Source organism: Magnusiomyces paraingens (assembly GCF_902498895.1).
Source record: "Magnusiomyces paraingens strain CBS 517.90 genome assembly, contig: contig3, whole genome shotgun sequence".
Taxonomy (NCBI): domain Eukaryota; kingdom Fungi; phylum Ascomycota; class Dipodascomycetes; order Dipodascales; family Dipodascaceae; genus Magnusiomyces; species Magnusiomyces paraingens.
Genome location: NW_022474069.1, coordinates 2,092,340 through 2,112,610, shown reverse-complemented (window position 1 = coordinate 2,112,610; position 20,271 = coordinate 2,092,340). Strand labels below are relative to the sequence as shown.

Genomic DNA, 20,271 nt, shown 5'->3' with positions numbered 1-20,271 from the left:
TGATAAACTCAGCCTCATGAGTTCACGTGATTTATTTCTGCGGCTGTGTAGGTCAAAAATTGGTTTTTTTTTCTGTGTGGGGTGGAGGTGAGAGGGAGATTCTGTAAGACTTGTTTTGAGCCGCAATAATAACAATAAAATTGCTTTGGAACAGCCCAAAGGCGGAAATAGCTTAGCATTCCTTAACGTAAGATTTCAAGCACATCCTGGCCTAAAGAATATAAATAAAAGTCTCTTGTACTTGCTCAAAAAAATAACTTTTTTTTTTTAAACAACCTCCTTATTATCAGTCATAATTCAATTTTTGAGCAATTTATCATCAAACAAACATATCTCTATTTTAAAATATTCGACATCAATATGAGCTGCAGTTCAGAGCCAAAAAAAATGTACTTAGAATCGCTGGGTCATGACATTCTTGTCAACCATGTGTTTCCGTATCTCTCGGAAAAAGACATTATGACACTTGCCGGCATGTCCTCTGTATTGCACAACTATGCTAATGACCCTGCAGTGTGGCATGATCTCTACTTCAAGACATTTGGCATGCAACCAAATCCATTTACAGAATTCAACTGGCCAGAAATGTACCGGTGGCGTAGGCATGCTGCGCTGTATACTTGGGGTGAAGGAAACAATGGTCGATTGGGGTACAACATTTTGGATGGGTTTATTCCCCAGGAAGCACTAACACCTGAACGGTTCCCGCGTGGCGTTTCATTACCACAAAAGGTTCCAGGCCTTGACAAAATGGTGATTTCCGATGTTGTGACAGGTGGGTATTGGACTGCAATATTGACTGCAACAGGGGATATTTACGGAATTGGAGAGTTGGGATCTAGGCCTTGGGATCTACCTGATTATTCAGGATCCAATGATAATGACCGAAGTGTATTTGACAATTTGAGACAAGGTGGTCCGGTAGGGCCCGTCATTAGCCGATTTTTATGGCCGTTTCGGGTCGGCGGAGTGATTGACCGTGGAGTAGATCCTGCACCGGATTTAGGAGTGGGAAATAATAGTGCGCGAAATTTCCCATTGACGCCGCACCGCCCACGCATAGACCGACCGGCACATTTGTCAATGCCGCAAACACGAAATCCTAATGAAGAGCCAGATGATGAAGCCCAGCCATTTACGAGCAATATCGTACTTCCTGGAGAGGAAAATATGAGTGCATTTACGCAAGACCAAGTTAAACAAGAAAAAGGTGACAATGATGGAATTAATTACCAAGAACGCGTGGGGATGTCACAACGTATCAATTCAAAATTTTTAGAGACTCTTTCACCAAAAAAAGTTGAATTTGTTGGACTGGGAGGTGGTGGTCGAACACATTTGCTCGGGTTAGACAAGGAATATAATGTATGGGTATGGGACAAGTTATTTAATGCCCCGGGGACCAAGGTTGAACTGGACTTTAACCAAGGTGTTGTGAAGCCATTGAAGATTAACAAGCTTGCTGCGGCTTGGAACTGTAATGCTGCACTTGTTGATGGGAAGGGGCTTGTTGTTTGGTGGGACGGGTTTGGTCATTCGCAGCTACTTGCAGAGACGAAAAAACAGGAAAAGGACTGGAAAAGACAGGGCAAGACTGGTGAGGTTGTGCAGACGACAGTTGTACCTCTTACTGACCAAGGACTTGACAGCCCTGACCGGGTGGTTGACTTCCATGCAGGTGACAAGTTTATCATTTATGCGACTGCGTCGGGCAAGTTGTATCGGGTACGGACCAATAATCGAGAAAGCATTGTTGGAGAGGGCCGAGAAGAACTCAAGGAGTTTCAATCATTATTGCAAAAGGAGTTTGAAGCTGGATTGAGTGACAAGGAGCGAGCTGCACTAACCGCAGAGGATCGGCCTAAGTTTGATCGTGTGCGCGGGGGGTACAAGTTCGTTGCTGCGCTGAGCAATAGCGACCATGTCGTGTATGCGGACGCGCTTGAGGGTGATGGAGCCAAGCTCAAAAAGCCAGAGGCGCCGGCCATATTACAAAATGCTGGATGTATTTCAGTTGCTGCAGGCGATCATCACTTATTGGCTTTGCTACGGGGGGGGCGGTTAATGTCCTGGGGAATGGAGTGTCAAAAATGTGGAGATCTTGGGTTGGGAGGAACAGAGGCCAAGAGTCACATAAGACAAGGTGAATTTGTGAGGGGTGATTTTATTGTTAAAGAGCCCGTAGAAGTGAAGACTCCGGGGAAAGTTGTTGCTATAGCGGCAGGAGGATGGCAATCAAGTGCCATTATTACTACTGATATAGATGAAGAGAATTGATAAACGAGGAAAAGGAAGATGCTTTGGATATTAATTAATTCAAAAAAAAAAAAAAACAATGTTTAGCTAAGCTAATTCATTAAATGATTGCATTTTTTTTTGTAAGATTTATTTTTTTTTTAATGATAAATTATTTATATGGTTAAAGTTAATGTAAACATTATTAAATACAAAACCCAAAGAATATATCAAGCTTAGAAGTGAAGAATAGTGAAAAGAATATAATCTATGTGATTAAAAAGGTTTTCTTTTTGTTTTTTTGATTTTTTTTTTATTATTTAGTACTGCAGAATGGTTCGACAAGAAGAGCTCAAGTTTTCAATATTAAAAAAAAAAGGTAATGGATTGATTTATGTTGTTTTTTTTTTAGTTATTGAAACAATTTACTCGCGCTCCTTGATGCCAACGACGGCTCTGCCAAAGTAGTAAAGAGGAACAAAGACAGAGGTGGTCCAGAAAAGAGCGTAAGCAGGGTAGACGATGAACTTAGAGCGAGGGTGTCTGAGCCAGAGAGGAGTGGCAGCGTTAGCCTGGTAAAACTTCTGGTGGTCGATAACGTGGTTCTTAGGCTGGGGAAAAAAAAAAAAAAGATATATATATTAGTCAAATGTGTACATTATAAATTTTCAATACTGGAGATGAAGCAATAGGAAGCTTACCATTGTGACGATTTGATGAGTTTTGGAGATGGGAGGGGGTGATGGTGGTTGTGGTGATGTGGTAGAAATAAAATAAAAAAAAAAAAAAGGGAGGTTTAGGAGGTGGTGAGAAAGAAGGGAAAGAAAATTTGTGTAAGGAGCGGTTGTTGTGCGGCGGCGGACTTTGCCAGCCAACAGGAGGTCGGCAGAAGAGTAATCAGACCAAAAAAAAAAAAAAGCGTGATATGGGCTTTGGGTTCTTGGAACAAAATAGAGACAGGCTGAGAGCTACACACACAATAACAATAACAACAACAACAACTACTACAACTACAAGCTTTGGTGCAGTACGGAAAAGTGGTGTGTTTTTTGTGCGGCTGAATTTAAAGAGAGGATTTTCTGTTCAGCAAAGAGATTATTCGGCAGTTGTGTTATTGGCTGTTGAAAAGATCCTAAAGTTTGTCAGTATATGTGCATTTGTTATTACAAAAAAAAAAAATTGAAATTAAAAATTAATATTATTAGTCATGGTTAGTCATTGTTATGTAATAAACGCGTAACGCGTATTTTTATTACATTATTATTTTAATTTTTAATTTTAAAATTTTAAAATTATTAAATCTAATTTTTTTTAAATTTGACGTGTTAATTAATAAACCCATTTCTTTTCACATGCATTTTTTAAATAACTCTCATAAATTTATACCAAAATATTCGATTAGAAAACCCCGCGGTATACGGAACTTGCTACAAACCTTTAATACACTCGCATATATTTATTGAGATACTTTTTTTTTTTTTTTTTTTTTTGTCGCATATAATTATGGGATTTCATGAAGAATCTTTAGTCCTGACACAATTGATTTTTTTTTATTCAACAAGTTTCAGCAGATTATTAACACACTAAATAAGTTTTATTTATATCTTGATTAAACAGATCTGTTTTTCTTTTTTCTTTTTCTTTTTAATTATTATTATTATTATTATTATTATTATTATTACTAATTTCTTCTTCTTTAAATTTATGCTTAATTGTTGTTTGGGAATGGTTACTTAATTGTTTAATAAATAGAGCAAGAGGATGAGAAAGAGAGGGACTTTTATGACAAAATGACAAAATGACAAAATGACAAAATGACAAAATGACAAAATGACAACCGTATATATATACACGAGGCTTATTGTTGTGATTTGTATGGCAAATCTAAGGGAAGAGACATTGACTTGTAATTGTAACCAAGCACAAAAAAAAAAAAAAAAAAAAAAAAAAAAACAGATTTAAGGGGAAAGTACACAATAGCAACCACTTAAAAGCAGCATCAACACCTTCAAAGAAGAAAGTTTGTGAAAACTACACATTTGAGATAATAATAATAATAAAAACACAAAGAGTCAAAAAAAAAAAAAAAAAAAAAAAAAAAAAAATTAAACAATTCGTTTTATAGTAAAAAACCTGATTCAGATATTGAATGGTGATCATGATCCAAAATTTTTTTTTTTTTTAAAACAATGTAAGGAGCAAGCGAAAGGATAATTTTATTTGTATTTATTTGTTCATTTATGATTTTATTATATATGCAAAAAAACAAAAAAAAACAAAATCCATACGGATGTTGGAAATCCGTCTCCCCCGTCCCTTTTAAAAGTGGCAGTGAAGAAACGAAGATGATTTGTAGCAGTTGGTTGGTTGATTGAGTGGAGACAAAATAAAAAAAAAAAAAAGAGGGGCAGAAGATGTATTTTCTTATATATTATATAGAGAAAGTAGATTTGAAGAACCTCCTCTTTCTCTCTCTCTCTCTCTTTAACAAAAAAAAAAGAAAAAAAAAAAGAAACATGTACTTTAATCTGAAAATAATAATATAGATATTGGTAGTATAATATAGATCGTTACGAGGAAAACAGCAACAGCCAACCAAAGGCCCCACGTCTAGAGTGGAGAAAATAAGAGAAGGGGGGAGGTGCGAGAAAAAAAAAAAAACGCAAAATGATTCATTTAAATAATTTTTTTTTAACCGTAATAGCAAGAAAGAAAAAAGGTATTTTGAATATCAAAAAATAAGAAAAAAAAAATAAAAAAAAAATTTAAATATTGGAGAGTGATTTAAAAATTGATTAGCTTGTGAATTTTTAAATTGTGCTTTTTTAATATTGAAATTTTTTTGGGATTTTGAAAAAAAAAATTTTTTTCTTTTTTTTTTTTTCTTTTGCGATAAGGAATTTCAGTAAGAAACACCTAAAACCAATGAATTAGACTGGAAAAATCTACTCATCAATTTAGATCTTTTTTACAAAGATCATCATAACAGAAATGCTAGAAAATGTAAGAAATATATATATATCTTGTATATAATGGTGATATTGGGGGAGGAAATTAAAAATCTCTCTTTCTTTTAATAAGTATTAAACCAAATTTTTTTAAAAAAAAAAATCTTTGCATCGCATTCAAATCTCTTTTTTCATTCAAAAATAAAAAATTTTTTATTATTATTTTTTGGTGGCTACAATTTCAGGCATGAAAAGTTTTTTTTTTTTTTTTCCCTTATCTCTAAACTTTGAAAGAAATTCTCCCACCCAAAAACATTTTACAACTACCAACCATAATGACTAGCAACATCAATAGTAACAAATGGAAATGAGCATAATGTGTGTATCTTCAGTAGTAGAATCGTAGTATTGTATATATATATAGAATAGTAATGCTCACAAAATAACAATAGCAACGGTCGGCCCAAAAAAAAAAAAAAAACTTTAGACAAAATTTTGAGATAAAAAAAAATTTAAAATTTCACAAATTCTTTCCTTTTTTTTTTTTTTTTTTTTTCTTCTTCTTTTCTTCCCATCAATATTTTCTCTTTTTCTTATTTTGGCCTTCTATTAGCTTTAAATACACTTTAATATATACCCTTTTTTTTTTTTTTTTTTTCTATATCCCATCCTAATCACTTTATATCCATCCATCTCAAAAATGCCTCCTCCACCACCACCACCACCGCCGCCTGTAGGCCCTCCTTCCTTTTCTCGAACGCTTTCCCAGCCTCCATCTTTACCTCCATCCCAACCCTCTTCAGGACCCCTTCACCCATCTCTTGCAAACGGCCTGCCTGATCCAAATGATATCACTTCTGCAATTCGCGAAGATTCTTCTACAACATTTGCCACCAACCCACGGCTTGCCCTTTCCCGACCCATGTCCCGCGCAGGCTCTCGTTCAGGAATCATGCACCCAAATCCTTCTGGTGGTACCAATAACTTTGCCTCTTATGGCACGATTGACGGACTAAAAGCTTACGATTCCCATCATTCCACAGCTATGCATTCTCCTCGCAACTCGGTCATCTTTAATCCGGAACCATACGTCATGAACCATGCTGTGCCTCTTCCTACTAGTGTCTACCAGCGTCTTCATCGCCAATCAGTCATTTCACTTTCTGCAACCCCATCTCCAAGGGAAACAATGGTTCGTGTTGGAAATCTCCAGGAAATGCGACCGTTCCATTTGGTTGGATTTTCTAGTCCCTTTTGTGACTGGGAAGCATATCGCAAACCAGATGAAGTTTTAGAAACAATTCAAAACAAGGAAGTCCGCGAATTTTATGAAAAACAAAATGCTCTCATTGACCGATATATGGAGATTGATCGTCTTCTAGATTCGGGTCTTCAGATTGATATGCTCCGGGAATATGGCTCTGATTTGGCGGAAACCCATGAAGTCATTCAAGAAGAAGAAGAAGTCCCTACGGGGTCTTCAACTGAAAGTCTTACTACAGTCGCAAATGGCGGCAGCGCAATCATCAACCACACAACGGGTGGCAATGGTATTCGCAGCGGATCAGGTAACAGCTCAACTTCAAAACTGAAACTTACAGCTCGTCAGGGTGTGCCCGGTCGAATTGACCAGGAGTCGCCCCTCGTTAACAATGGTCAGGATCGTGAATCGCAGTCTCAAATCGTCATGTTTGCCATTTATGTCAATTTAGTCATTAACGTTTTCCTACTAGCTGGAAAAATTGCTGTTGCACTTCTCACAGACTCCCTGACCATTGTGGCCTCACTTGTGGATTCCGTCTTAGACTTTTTGTCAACTGCTATTATTTGGGTCTCTACGCGGCTTGTCGAGCGCCGTGATTGGCGTACCAAACATCTTTACCCGGTCGGCCGCACACGTCTTGAACCCATTGGCGTGCTAGTCTTTTCTATTCTCATTATTGTCTCATTCTTACAGGTTGGAGACGAGGCTGTTCAGCGATTACTCTGGGGACAGCGTATTGCTGTTGCTATTGGCATTGGATCAGTTGCCATTATGGCAGTGACTGTTGTGGCCAAGGTCTTTTGTTGGCTTTGGTGCAAGACTATTGATTCTAGTGCTGTGCAGGCTTTAGCTCAAGATGCTCTTTCCGATATTGTGTTTAATACCTTTTCTATCATTATGCCTCTCACTGGCCATTACTTTGACATTTGGTGGCTTGATCCGCTGGGTGCATTGTTACTTTCGTGTTACATTTCATGGTCTTGGGGTGAAACTGCCCTCGAGCACATTGACCATCTTACGGGTGCTGCGGCAGAGCCTGAGGATCGCCAGATTCTTTTGTACTTGTGTGCACGTTTTGCCGAGACGATTAAACAAGTAACTGCATTAAACGCATATCATTCAGGTGACCGCCTGACAGTTGAGGTTGATATTGTGTTGGAGCCAAAATCGAGTTTGCGCGACTCACATGACATTGGTGAGGCTCTGCAGTATGCCTTAGAGACAGTTCCATTTGTCGAGCGTGCGTTTGTTCATTTGGATTACCGTGAGGGTAATTTCACTGGTCATTTAGAGCGATGATTATGGTTAATGATGACGATTTAAAAATTAAAAAAAATTTAAAAATTAAAGTTACATTTAGGTAACTTTTTTTCTCAAGTTATTTTTTTTTTTTTATTATAAAAAAAAAAGTAACATAATTTGTATTAATAGTTTCTATAATCATGTCTAAAACATGACTAATGATGATTAATTATATTTATGCGACGTGTGTGTTTGTATAAAAATGTAAACAAAACTTTGTTACAACAAAGCCCGCTTTTTTTTTATTTTAGGCGGCCTTAGGTGCAGCCATTTAATTTGCCGCTTTTTTTCTATTGTGTGTGTGTGGCTATCCTTTTTGTCATGTCATATAATTTTAATAAAAAATTTTTTTTCTTTCATTACCACCACCTCCACCGCCTTTCTATTGCACGATTTTTTTAAAATTTTATATTCCAACTTTTTTGTGACAAATTTTTTTTTTTTTTTTATTCTATTCCTCTTTTTTTTCTTACTTTTTTTTTTTTTCATAGAGAGATTGAAAAGTACACACAAAAAGAGAATTTATATTTCAACAACAAAGATATTTCAACAAATTCTTGCAACATTTTGGTCATTATTGTTGTTGAAGTTGAAATAAATATATTCCAAACAAAAGGTCTTTTTAAATTCAACAAAACTGTACTACAACATTATAATAATAATAATAATAATAATAATAAATATAATACAAAACAAAACAAACTTCAATATCAACAATCTCCAGCCATTTGGCAAAAAAATTTAAAATTTCCAGCTGTGTTTTGCTTGTAATATAAAAAAAAAAAATTACTCACCATATAAAAAAAAGAAAAAAAAAAACTACTTATTACTTCAATACATTTGCCCAAAATACGCGCCTTTCTTCTTCTTCTTCTTCTTCTTCTTCTTTGATCTCAAAACGCGTCTTAATTTATTAGAATCTTTTAAAAAGACGCGTTTTTCTTAAAGTCAATTAATTATAAAAACAACTAAAAGGGAATCTATCAATCAATCAATCAATCAAAAGAAAAGAAAAGAAAAGAAAAAAAAAAGAAAGGGCTTTTATTAATATTATATCATTAACCAATCTCGGCTCTGCCAATTTTCAAATCATCCTTGATAGATTAAAAACATTTATTTATCTCCACACACACACATAACATCTACACAGCCATAAATGGTCTCTGTAAAAGACGAACGCTCAATACAGGTTCTGGGTGACCCCAATTCTACATCACCTTTATATTCAAACCAACTATACATTACAGATAACCTTCAATCAGACCAAGGCGTTCAGCAGCAACAGCAGCAACAACAACAACAACAACAGCAGCAGCAGCAGCAGCAGCAGACTTCTCAACAACAACAACAGTCCGCGCAGTCGGTACAACAATCAGCTCAGCAGTCTGCCCAGCAACGATACTCTGCAGCCCAGCTAGCTTACACCAACGCATCTTCCCACCAACAACTCTTGGGTATAGATTCATCCCCACTTCATAAACAACAACAACAACAACAACAACAACAACAACAACAACAACAACAACAACAACAGTCTCATCAAAGAGGCACTATTCCTACTACAGTCTCATCCCAGCAAATGAATCCCCTGCTGGCAACTTCTGCTGGTAGTTCTCCTGGACTTGTCCACACTAGCCGTTCGACTTCAGCAGCCGTGGCTGCCGCCGCTGCTGCCGCTGCTGTCACTGCAGGAGACCTTGCTGCTGCTGCTGCCGCCGCGGCTGCTGCTGCCGCTGTAGATGATAGCATGAGTGTGCACCACCAACAACATAATGATGGCACAGATCTTGATGCCCAGCAGCAACAACAACAGCAGCAGCAGCAGCAACAGCAGCAGCAGCAGCAACAGCAGCAGCAGCAACAACAACAACAGCAACAACAACAACAGCAACAGCAGCAGCAGCAGCAGCAGCAGCAGCAGCAACAACATCAACAACAGCAGCAGCAGCAACAACAGCCACAGCAGCCACAACAACAACAACAACCGCAGCAACATTCTGGCCACCATGACGATGGTAATGGTGACCATGAAACAGGAAGCCAGGCTGGTGAAGAATCCGCGCGGCGTGTCAACTTGAGTGGCCAAGAAAAACTTCTTCTTGTCAAGACATTTGTTGATCATGAGCGCGAGTTTTTCGATGCCAATGTGCGTAACCGTGATTTTTGGATCACCATTAACAAGGAGTTTTCTGCGCGTATTGCGCGACCATTTAAAACCGCCCGTCAAGCTATTTATCGTTACGTCAAATCCTCTGAGGCTGACGAAAAGGAACCAGGATCTGGTGGCACTCCCGATGGTTCTAACGCAGTTTTGGCTGCTGCCGTGGCTGCCGCAAACCGTTCAGCCGGTGGACCTGGAGGAAATGGTACTGGAGTACCTGATGACGGGTCTACTCCTCCTCCAGGTAGTGCAGGCTCATCTACTGATGCCTATGGCATTGACTTGCATGCCGGGGCTGGTGGTGCTCGACGCCGTGCCGAGGATGACTTTTCCAAGTACGTGGAACGCGCTGTGTCTATGTTCCAAAGCCGCAAAGAGATGAAGGAAAAGCGTATCAAGCGCTCAACCCTTGGATTGACAAGTGGCAGCAGTAGTCTGACGAGCACACCCATGCACAATGGTGGAGCTGCTGGCTCGGCCTCAGGTCACCATCACAAGGTTGGCGCACTGGGAAACCACCACACGCACCATCTCCATCAGGAGTCTCCGGACGAATACCAGGATTCTATTGAACAGGGACTTCCTCTTCACCAATATGCTGTAGTGGCTACGGCTTCAGCAGCGGCAAATGATGGTGTCCAAAACCCGCTTTCGCCAACGCCAAATGTCGGCAAGTCTGGGTCGCGCCGCAGCACTGGACCTGGCGGATCATCTCGCAGCGCTTCTGCATTACTTAATCAGACTCTTGCTCAGGGTGTATCTGGCGAGAAACGGTATCTTAATCCTACAGACATTTATGGCAGCAGGAAAAAGTTCAAGACTGGTTACGATGATGGTATGTTTTATTGATTTACTTTTTTTTTTTTTATTAAGATTCAAAGACTAACATTTTAGGCCAAATTTCTATTGACTCAGAAGTGCGGATCCAAGCGCTCGAAAAGCGGATGGATAGTCTGTACGAGTCGCTGGGCGCACACCAACGTCGGTTTGAACAGTTTACAGCTATTTGCAGCCAATTTTTCTCCAAACTCACTGAAAAGATTGGCGTGGACAATCCTCTTAATGAATACCAAACGTTTGGACAGGGTCAAGGCCAGCCTGAAGACGAACACCAGGCCCAATCAAATCAAGAGGAGGAGGATGCTCGGGCAGCTCAAGAACAACAAGAGCAAGAGCAAGAGCAAGAACAAGAACAACAGGAACAGCAGCAACAAGAGCAGCAGCACCAACAGCAACAAGAGCAACAAGAGCAGCAGCAGCAACAACACTACAATGGGTCGTACCAATTACCGATTCCGATGAACCAAAGTGCTTACCAGCAGCAGAGCTCGATTGTGTCGTCAATGATACATCCTGCGTTAATACAACAGCAAGAACAGCAACAGCAAGAGCAGCAGCAACAAGATGATGAAGACAAGGAGGACGATGCTGCAGCGGCAGCAGCGGCAGCTGTTGCAGCAGCTGGTATGGTTGATCCGTCTTTAACTGGCGCTGGCCAAGAAGAAGAGGATCAGGGAGCTGAACAACCTCAGGAGCAGGATTCTGAGGAACAAGCAGCTCACCACCACCATGCCCACCATCAGCATGTACACCATGGACACCACCACGACGAAACTGGAGCCCCTGAATCTGCAGTCGATGTCGAAGCTGTTGCAGCTGCAGCAGCTGCGGTGGCTGCTGTTGAGGAGCAGGAACATCACGCGACTCACCAGATGTACGATGTTGGTGTGGACGAAGACCAAGATGTTGTTATGGCAGGCGTCGATGAGAAGGATAAGAATGGTTCACAAGAGGAAGAAGAAGAGGATGTTGATGTTCATGCTATTGTGGAGGCCAACGCATCCGAGATTGTGGAACAAGAGCAACGAGAGCAACAACAACACCAACAATCTGAGCAAGAACAAGATCAGCAGCATCATACTGTGGAAGATGATGAAGAGGACAAAGAGCAAGTACAGCAACAGCAAGAGCAGGTCCAAGAACAAGAGGAAGGTGTGGATATGGAAGACATGGGGGTTGTAGGCGATGTTGTGGGTGTTGACGTTTCCGGTGTTGTTGGCGATGACGGCGTAAATGTTGACGAGAATGGCGACGTGGACATGGGCGTTGGTGAAGAAGATGTTGTTGACGAGGATGAAGAAGAAGCAAAACGCTCAGCGGCAGCAGCTGATGTGCTCATGGCTGAACAAGCACTTGCAGCAAATGCTCAAGAAGACGCGGAGGCGGCAGCTGCTGCAGAAGCAGCAGCAGCTGCGGCAGAAGCTGAAATGGCTCAGCATCTTCATGAAGCTATGGAGCACGCGGGTGGCGCGGATCTGGGCGAAGCTTCTGTTGCTGACGAGTAAAATATGAAGACGAGTGTTGTTGTTATTGTTTGATTAATTTGAGCTTAGACAAAAATTTACAGACTTTGCTCTTTTTATTTTTTTTAAATTTATTTTTATTTTTATTTTTATTTTATTTTTTATTTTATTTTTTTTTTGAAATTCTCTGAAATATATATAATAGTACTTTTATGCTTATCTTTTTTTTTTTATGCTAAAAATATAATGACTTTTAAACTGCTTTGAAGAATTTGTGATTTGGAAGTTCAATTGATCATAGTCAAGAATTTCTAAAGAGTGAGCCAGAAACATCCTAATTAAATATCTGGTTTCCTCCAAGTAGTTTTAGTTTCAAAACACAGGTGTACATCCATGTTCATTCAAAGGTATCTGCCATTTTAAGGTATATTTTTTCATGAACGGGTTCAACGGTATATAAATAAATGACATTTATTTATATATTATTTAAATTTAAACCCTCAAGATTTCCAACCTTCTTTCTTTTTACAGTTTTGCACTAATCTCGCGTGCACTTTGTAGCTCTTGCCATGCGCACATACATGCTAACAAGCCCTCGATTTCCTCGACAGAGTTCCCTTCATGCACACATACACGCACTCGCTCCATCCCTCGTGGAACCGTAGGATACACAATTGCACGCACAATAAACCCCCGTGCTTGACAGTATGCAGCAAGTGCGCGAGCCCGAGTGTCGGCCGGTCCGGCGCATCGCACTGCAAATATAGAGCTTGCTGGTATGTCTGATCCAACTGCGGCATATTCAATACGTGGAACAGAGGGTGGAGAAGGTCCAGGTTCAGGGAAAAGTGCACGCAAACGGGTATGCAAATGTGTTGTTCGTGCCCAAAGAGTATCATGACGGGTGGCTGCAAGAACAGCAGTAGCAGAAAGATTCGTGATACCTGCACATTGCAGAGATGCACCGAGAAGTGCGTAAGATGCTCGCACAGCAGCCAGTGCAGCAAGTGGTGGGGCAGTTGAATAGATGAATGGACGCGCGTAGTTTACCAGGTACTCACGGAGAACTCGTGGACACAGCACGACGGCACCTGCCGCTCCCACAGCTTTTCCAAAAGTGTGTACACGCACCAGACATGCTGACTCCAGAGATTCAGCATTAACAAGACCCAATGCAGGACCTTTTGGTGCTCCAAGAACACCAGTTGCATGGGCTTCATCTACTATGAGGTAAGTGGGACCCATAGTATAAGAAGAACGGTTATGGCGCTCAAAAATGATAGAAACGATATCAGCAAGTGGTGCAACATCACCGTCCATACTGTACACACTTTCAATTGCCACAAAAACACGAGTACTTGGTCCGTGTAATTCATCTACTTTTTTCAAAACCTGTTCAAGACTCTCCAGTTGTCTGGTCTTGTTTTTTCCTCTTTTAACATGGACATCTTTTACACAGTTGTGCGCAAATGGGTACAATTTGGCTGCCCGAGATGCGCGCATGCCGTCGTGCACACTTGCATGGATATATTCATCATAGACCACAACATCTCCTGGTTGTGGAATACAAGTGTACACAGCAACATTTGCATCATATCCAGAACCAAAAAGCAATGCTGCTGGGGCTCCATGAACACGTGCGAGGTCATGTTCAAGTGCTTCTGCGTAGCGCGAATTACCATCAAGCAATCGCGATCCACCGCTACCGGTAGTTCGTGTAGGAGAGATTAAAGTTGTAGATTTTGCAGAAGCAAGTTCGGCTAAGAAAGTAGCGTGAAGTACAGGGTCAGATGCCAGTGAAAGATAATCGTTACTGGAAAAGTCAGCAAGAGGGTGGGCTGGGGAGGAGTCGAGAGTTGTGAGTTTGCGAAGCTGGGACTTGGAGGCACGGGTTGCCAAAATAGATTCAAGATGATTAAGAAATTTATCAGAGTTTTGCATTTTTTAAAATAAGTGATATGGAAATTTTAAAATTAGAAATGAAAGAAAGAGATAATGATAAATAATGATAAAAAATAAAGAGATTGGATTGTTGGGGTGGTTTTCTTTCTTTTAAACTTGGATTGTTGTATTAATCTTGACCAATAATAGTAACACAAAAAAGAAATATCTAAGTAAAAAATATTTGTTGTCTATTCTGAGTCCCCTCTTTTTAGATAAAAATTTTTTTTTTATTTCGATGTATTTGTGTATGTGAATCATTTGAGTCATCCTCTGATTTGCAGGGCTGTGCTGTAAAGCGAGTCATCTGAGTCATCTGTAACTATTTTGTTACTTTCTTTTTTTTTTTGCGGGGAACAATTGTAAAAAACCAAAAGTCTCAATTTTTTTTTAAGAAAATAAAAGTGGTTAATGCATGTTCAAGAATTTAACTTGAATTAATTTTTTAAATATACATATATATAATAAATTCCGTCGTTTCTTATGAAGATTGTAACTTATTTGGTGTCTTCTTTTTTTTAGAGATACAAAAATAATATTTCATAATTACTAAAATACATTCACAGTATCGAGATGCAAAAATGGCTTGCTCATCGACATTTAGTATATAGTCTTGCCTAGTGATACCAAAAAAATATTAAAATATCAACACAACACATAATACTATTAAATTGAAAGCTTTGAGTATCGAATATTTTAATGCAAGCAAATAGGAATCAAAACACACAAAAATGATAAATATAAAACAATTACCAATTATGCTTGGTTTTAATAAGTTAACGCAGCGGGTACCTCTATGACTTGGGACTGTGGCATTGCAAACCTTCATGTCTTCTATCATGTACTGACAAGCTTGATCAAATAAAACTCCTTTTTTTATAAGAATCCGTTGAGTAAGATAGTTAACGATTTTTCTTTTTTGAAAGTAACAATAATTCCGTATTTTTTTTTAAATTTCGTACTTAATGATTAAAAATGGTTTTATTTTCAGCTAACAGTTTAGTATAACTGGTTATCTCCTAAAAGCTGTTGAATCTTAAAAGGTTCAAAGCCGGCCATCCATGCTCTCGTCGAAAAATGCCTTTGACCTCATCATCATGAGAAGTTTCATGAGTTGAATCTCAAATTAAATTCAAACCTGAGTTTTTAGTTGAAAATCCAGAAAAGTAAATAAACAAAAATATTAGACATCAAAATGTTCACAAGGCTTAGCGAACGCTTATAATTTGTTATCCCCATGTTCTGTGAACATAAAAAAAAGGGGTCATTTATGCAAAACAATAGTAAAGGATAATAAATTATTATAAGTGATGGAACTATATATGTCTGCATCAAAATTTGGAAACAATGAAACAAAAAATAGCTGGAATATTAAAAAGAAATTGACAAATTAAACCAACTATGGTTAAAGAAACAAAAAGTATCAACTGGTTGTTCTTAGTTAGTAAACTTGCCAAGTTTTTTGAAAAGGGCTTATGAGCAAGAAAAAATACCTGTCAAGGACTTTTTACCCCTTATAGATTTTGTAATTCAAAACGACTTAACCAAATTCAAATTAGCCGAATTCAAAATCTTTCAAATTATACCATCAGCAAACTGCAAGATGTAAAACAGCAGATATCTTTAAAAACCACCAATTCTACCAATAACATCAATGCTACTAATTTTTTTCTCATACTATGGGACTTACTTAGATCAGTCTCATTTATATTCCTCTAACAAAATAAAAGAAAACAGATGTACTTCTTGCCTTAGCAATGAAAAAAATATAAGCGAGTCATGCTTTTTCTATTGTTGAGTCTAAATCATTTAACACTACCAAATTGTGTTTTTGCAAGACCATACATAATATACAGCAGCGAAAGATTCAGATTAAATATCAAAAGTTGTATATATAGTATCAAGAGCAAAAAAAAAAAAAAAAAAACTAAGCAAATTTTTTAAATTAAGGATTCAAGAAAAAAATTACAGCCACTGTCTCTGTCACAGCCAGAGCCATAGACACAGATAATAATAATAATGTAGCTTCTGTTCAGCAAGTGCCCAGTCATCTATCTAACCAGATATATGTTCATCAGTAACCATCACTTCCCGTATATTACCAATTTGGATCATTACTTACTTATCATGTGGTAAACCAGCTACAATTTTTTAAGGCTTTAAAGAAATGCTTTCCAAAAATATGAACCAATATTTTCTTATGGTTTTCAAAACCAAGCTATAGATATCAAAAGAAAACAAAAAGAGCAAATACCTTTCTTTTGAAACTACATTAACATGAAAGTAACCTAACTACGTTTACAGTTAAATGGAATCTGTATTAAACTACAATAGAGTTTAAAATGGTCTGGCTTATAAATCTTTTAAGGAAATATATATAAGTTTCTTTGCCTGTGTATATCAAAGTGAAATTAGATAAAAATAGTGATGAAAAATGTGATTGTATTTTTACATTATTACCTTTTTAAAGCTTTGGCTTATTTTGCTCCATCAAAGAAATCGCCTTTACAGCCATTCCGTAGCCAGACTGGTATCCAGTTCCTCCTGCTCCATAATTATGAATTATCACACGGCCTTGTCCAAGATCCTCACGCTCTATTCGTGTTCCACCAGTTCTGCTAGGACGCAGTCCAGCTGCCTCTCGCACAATCTCAATAGGCTTACGCCCATAATCGTCAATTTCTGGGTAAAGTCGGCGAGTGCGTTCAAGAATCGACGCAGTCTCTGAGCCATATGTTGCAGTTCCATCCCAGTTCCCACTCTGCATATATCCACCTAGTACAACGTGTCCACCAGTCGAGTGTGGTCGAGGAATCACATAGGTTTCAAAATGTGGGGAAACGAGACCTCTGTTCTCGCGAATGTGTGGCGCGCGAATCACAACCACTTGGCCTCGTGTTGGATATACGTTTTTATCTGCAACACCACCAAGATTATAGGCACCAATTCCAGTACAGTTAAACACAATTGGTGTAACGCCAGATTTGTTTCCGAACTCGAATGCCTCATCGATGTTGTTCAAACGGCGGCGAATAAAAGTGGCTCCACGTGCAGTCAGGTATTGTTTTAAAAAGGCAATGAATTTAGGACAATAAAAGTTAAATGTAGTAAACTTTATGCCATATATAGCATTTTCGATCAAGTCTTTTTTTTCAAGAATTTTGAACTGTTGCATAGTAGCGTTAGAAGAAAAAGACTTGTTTCAAAAGTATTTTAGTACTTACGTCAGGGATATAGCTCTGCAAAGAGGTTATTTTTTTAGGTGATGGGATATCACACTCATAGTACTCGATCGAAGGGAGCATGGCAATTCCTGCCTCGGGTCCAAACTGGTCATGGATCTTCTTTAAGTTTAGAAAGGACACACGATCATATTCCAGTTCAGCGTCAGAATCTCCAGACACGATAGAGAAGTTTCCGCCCTATCGACTGATTAGCTTGAGTTATTAGGTTGGCTACCATTTGATACTTACAGCCCTAAGAAAATAATTAGCTAAAGAAAAAAGAGGGGTAGAAGTTTTAATATCGAAAGACATTAACATACCATGGGGAAGTGTACATGTGCGACTGATCTCCGGGCATAAACTCAGCTACAAAGGTGATATCCTTTGCACGGTCTTGTTGTGCCAGCACAAAACCTGTATATAATCCCACGATTCCCGATCTACAATGTTATTTTTTAAATCCTTTTCTGATAGGTTTTACCACATACCCGACAATGACAATTGGATTTCCCATGTTGTTTTTAATTTTTATATTTAATTAATGTCTAAGTTAAGAAAGTTAAGAAAGTAAATAAAAAAAGATAATGGTATGATAAATAATAACGGTTAAAGTGAAATATGAAATATGAAAAATGAAAAGTTACCGTTCAGGCCTTTTACCTTCCTTTTTATATTTTAGGAACAAAAGATAGTGACCAAATTTCCCCATGATAATAGCGCTACCGGTAGTTAACACGGCATGCTATGGCGAGATTATCTAAGCCCTTTGATAGCCGCCCTATTTCAAACTTCTATCTTAGTTTATTTTATTCACCATCATAATTGTCATTATTTTGTGTTTTAAACAGAAACTACTCGCGGTTTATTTATTTTTTGTTCCATAATTGTATAAGGTGATTTTTTGGGCATCTGGTTTTTGTGTTGTCTACATATTTTAAATCTTTTCAATCTCAACCTTGGCTCGCTGCCAGCTTTCCAAATTGTTTTGTGCCCACTCCAGGTGACACTGGACATATGCGCGCATCATTTGCCGCAGATCTTCCTCCTTAGTTCGTTGAAACCGTTCCATGTCTGCTTTAACCGACCCGGAAGCCTCTTCAACATCCGTTTGAGCAGCAGCAAGTGCTTCTTCAAGTTGTGCAATCTGCTCCCTAATCTTGCTAATATTGTTGCGTCGCGTGGTTTCCGGATCATTATCTATAATGCCATGGATTGCACTGTTGAGCTTGCCGATACCAGGTATCTTAAACCCCCCTCCGGCTGATTTTTGTTTCCAAATTGGCCGTGCAACAGGAACCGCATCGGCATGTGTTGGTGGGAATGCCGCACTTTCTTCGTTAGAAGGTGCGGGTGGAACCGTAGGCTGTAAGTTAGGAGTAGTATCGCTAACGGCACTACCACTGTTTGCTGCACCGCCGCTGCTGTTGCTTCCGGTACTAATTGAATTGCGTAAAGTTTCATTATCGTCATTGGTCAACACGCGAGAAGTTGTAGGTGAATGTTCAACAGCTCCATTGGTCTCACCAAAGCTGTCTTTGTAGAGGTAGGCCTGAATACGTTGAGCTTCTTGCTCAACCTTCTCAAGAGAAGCTAGTGACACTTTTTTGTTAGCAAGACTGTCAGCTGTCATTTCAAGCTGCAGAGCCTTTTGGCGCCGAAACTTTAGCACAGACCGTACCACAGATGCAAATTGTGCAGACTCTCCCAGAGGTTCACTAAAAGAAGATGATAGTGCCTCTACTAAAGTACCGGTTGCAATATAACTGCTGTCAATTGCTTGTCCAACCATCTCAATCGATGTGGCCAATGCACCATTTTCTTCAAGACTAAATGCATTAAACCGTGCTCCCAGACTTGACAAATCTTTGGCCTCATCGGAGTAACGCTTCATTATCCTTTGGTTGGCCTTTTCTAATCCATTGACAATTACGTTTTCGTATTCTTTTGCGTTCTGTTCCGCTTCTTTAAAGGCTGGGTCTTCCTGAGTGCGCAGTTTAGCTGAACTTGGGGGAATCGGGAGATAGGTATGTGCAATTGACTCTTTGGAAGGGTCCAAAGGTGGAGCCTTAAGCACGTTTTTCGGGAGATTAGACACAGGGGGTGAGTTAAGCACTTCGCTCCAGCTTGAATTAGGATCTAAAAACCGCTGGAACACGGAACTGGCCTTGATTTGAGTCATTGACTTGCATCGATTTAAAAAGACTGCCAACATTCGGCGCCGATGCTCAATTATGGTTGTGTCTTCCTTAGCTTTTGTCGGAGAAGATGCATAGTCAGCTATATAAAGTTAGGAAACAAGTCAAGAAAAAAAATAATAAAGATTTCTTTGTTAACTTACACATTGTGTGCTTTTCAGGAATTGGAGGGATAATGAGGGTAGGGAAAAGTTGAACAAGCGTGTTTCTTAAACTTTCAAATTCAGAGTACCGTCTGCGAACAGTGAGATCATTTATCTTAATTGTATAAGAAATAAACCCTCTGCTACTTCCTTCACGGCTTTTGCCAGCTTCGACAATGGTAATTGTGGCGTTTGGATCAGTAAAAAGAATGAGTTCAACTCGAGAAGAGTAAACACGAGGAGAATTAGGATCGATGACTTCCGTTTCTGCGGTATCCTTTTTGTCGGGAACAGAATCTGTAAATCCCGGATTTCCTAAAATATCTGCGTCATCATCATCAATAATGGCGCTGGAGAGTGCACCATTGCTAGACTCATGAGCGTCTCTAGTGCTACTTCCAATAGAATTCGGGTTATTGACAGAAAGTGATGCAAAGTTAGAGGTAAGGCCAGAAGATGATGAAAGTCGACGGTCAGTCCCAGAAAACGGGTTGTTGTCTTCAAAGTCGGACATGGTTTGGAAAAAGGTGGCGATAGTGAGAGCTATGGTACTAC

At 39.0% G+C, this 20,271-nt stretch overlaps 6 protein-coding genes across 6 annotated transcripts; 3 read left to right on the top strand and 3 right to left on the bottom strand.

Moving 5' to 3' along the window:
• Positions 1–360: 360 nt before the first annotated feature.
• SAPINGB_P003964 (uncharacterized protein) lies at positions 361–2,277 on the top strand (the record flags this gene model as incomplete). Its single annotated transcript, XM_031998679.1, has 1 exon — positions 361–2,277. The coding sequence occupies one exon, from the start codon at positions 361–363 to the stop codon at positions 2,275–2,277; it is 1,917 nt and encodes a 638-aa protein (XP_031854570.1).
• A 3,606-nt stretch (positions 2,278–5,883) lies between these two features.
• SAPINGB_P003963 (uncharacterized protein) lies at positions 5,884–7,746 on the top strand (the record flags this gene model as incomplete). Its single annotated transcript, XM_031998678.1, has 1 exon — positions 5,884–7,746. One exon carries the CDS (start codon positions 5,884–5,886, stop codon positions 7,744–7,746), a length of 1,863 nt encoding a protein of 620 aa, XP_031854569.1.
• A 1,159-nt stretch (positions 7,747–8,905) lies between these two features.
• Positions 8,906–12,255, top strand: SAPINGB_P003962 (uncharacterized protein; the record flags this gene model as incomplete). Its single annotated transcript, XM_031998677.1, has 2 exons — positions 8,906–10,745; positions 10,805–12,255. The coding sequence occupies 2 exons, from the start codon at positions 8,906–8,908 to the stop codon at positions 12,253–12,255; spliced, it is 3,291 nt and encodes a 1,096-aa protein (XP_031854568.1).
• Positions 12,256–12,738: 483 nt separating this feature from the next.
• On the bottom strand, positions 12,739–14,154 carry SAPINGB_P003961 (uncharacterized protein; the record flags this gene model as incomplete). Its single annotated transcript, XM_031998676.1, has 1 exon — positions 12,739–14,154. The coding sequence occupies one exon, from the start codon at positions 14,152–14,154 to the stop codon at positions 12,739–12,741; it is 1,416 nt and encodes a 471-aa protein (XP_031854567.1).
• Positions 14,155–16,618: 2,464 nt separating this feature from the next.
• Positions 16,619–17,892, bottom strand: SAPINGB_P003960 (uncharacterized protein; the record flags this gene model as incomplete). Its single annotated transcript, XM_031998675.1, has 4 exons — positions 16,619–17,320; positions 17,379–17,576; positions 17,695–17,818; positions 17,867–17,892. The coding sequence occupies 4 exons, from the start codon at positions 17,890–17,892 to the stop codon at positions 16,619–16,621; spliced, it is 1,050 nt and encodes a 349-aa protein (XP_031854566.1).
• Positions 17,893–18,312: 420 nt separating this feature from the next.
• On the bottom strand, positions 18,313–20,230 carry SAPINGB_P003959 (uncharacterized protein; the record flags this gene model as incomplete). The annotated part of the gene is made up of 2 exons (XM_031998674.1): positions 18,313–19,655; positions 19,717–20,230. The coding sequence occupies 2 exons, from the start codon at positions 20,228–20,230 to the stop codon at positions 18,313–18,315; spliced, it is 1,857 nt and encodes a 618-aa protein (XP_031854565.1).
• Positions 20,231–20,271: the final 41 nt, after the last annotated feature.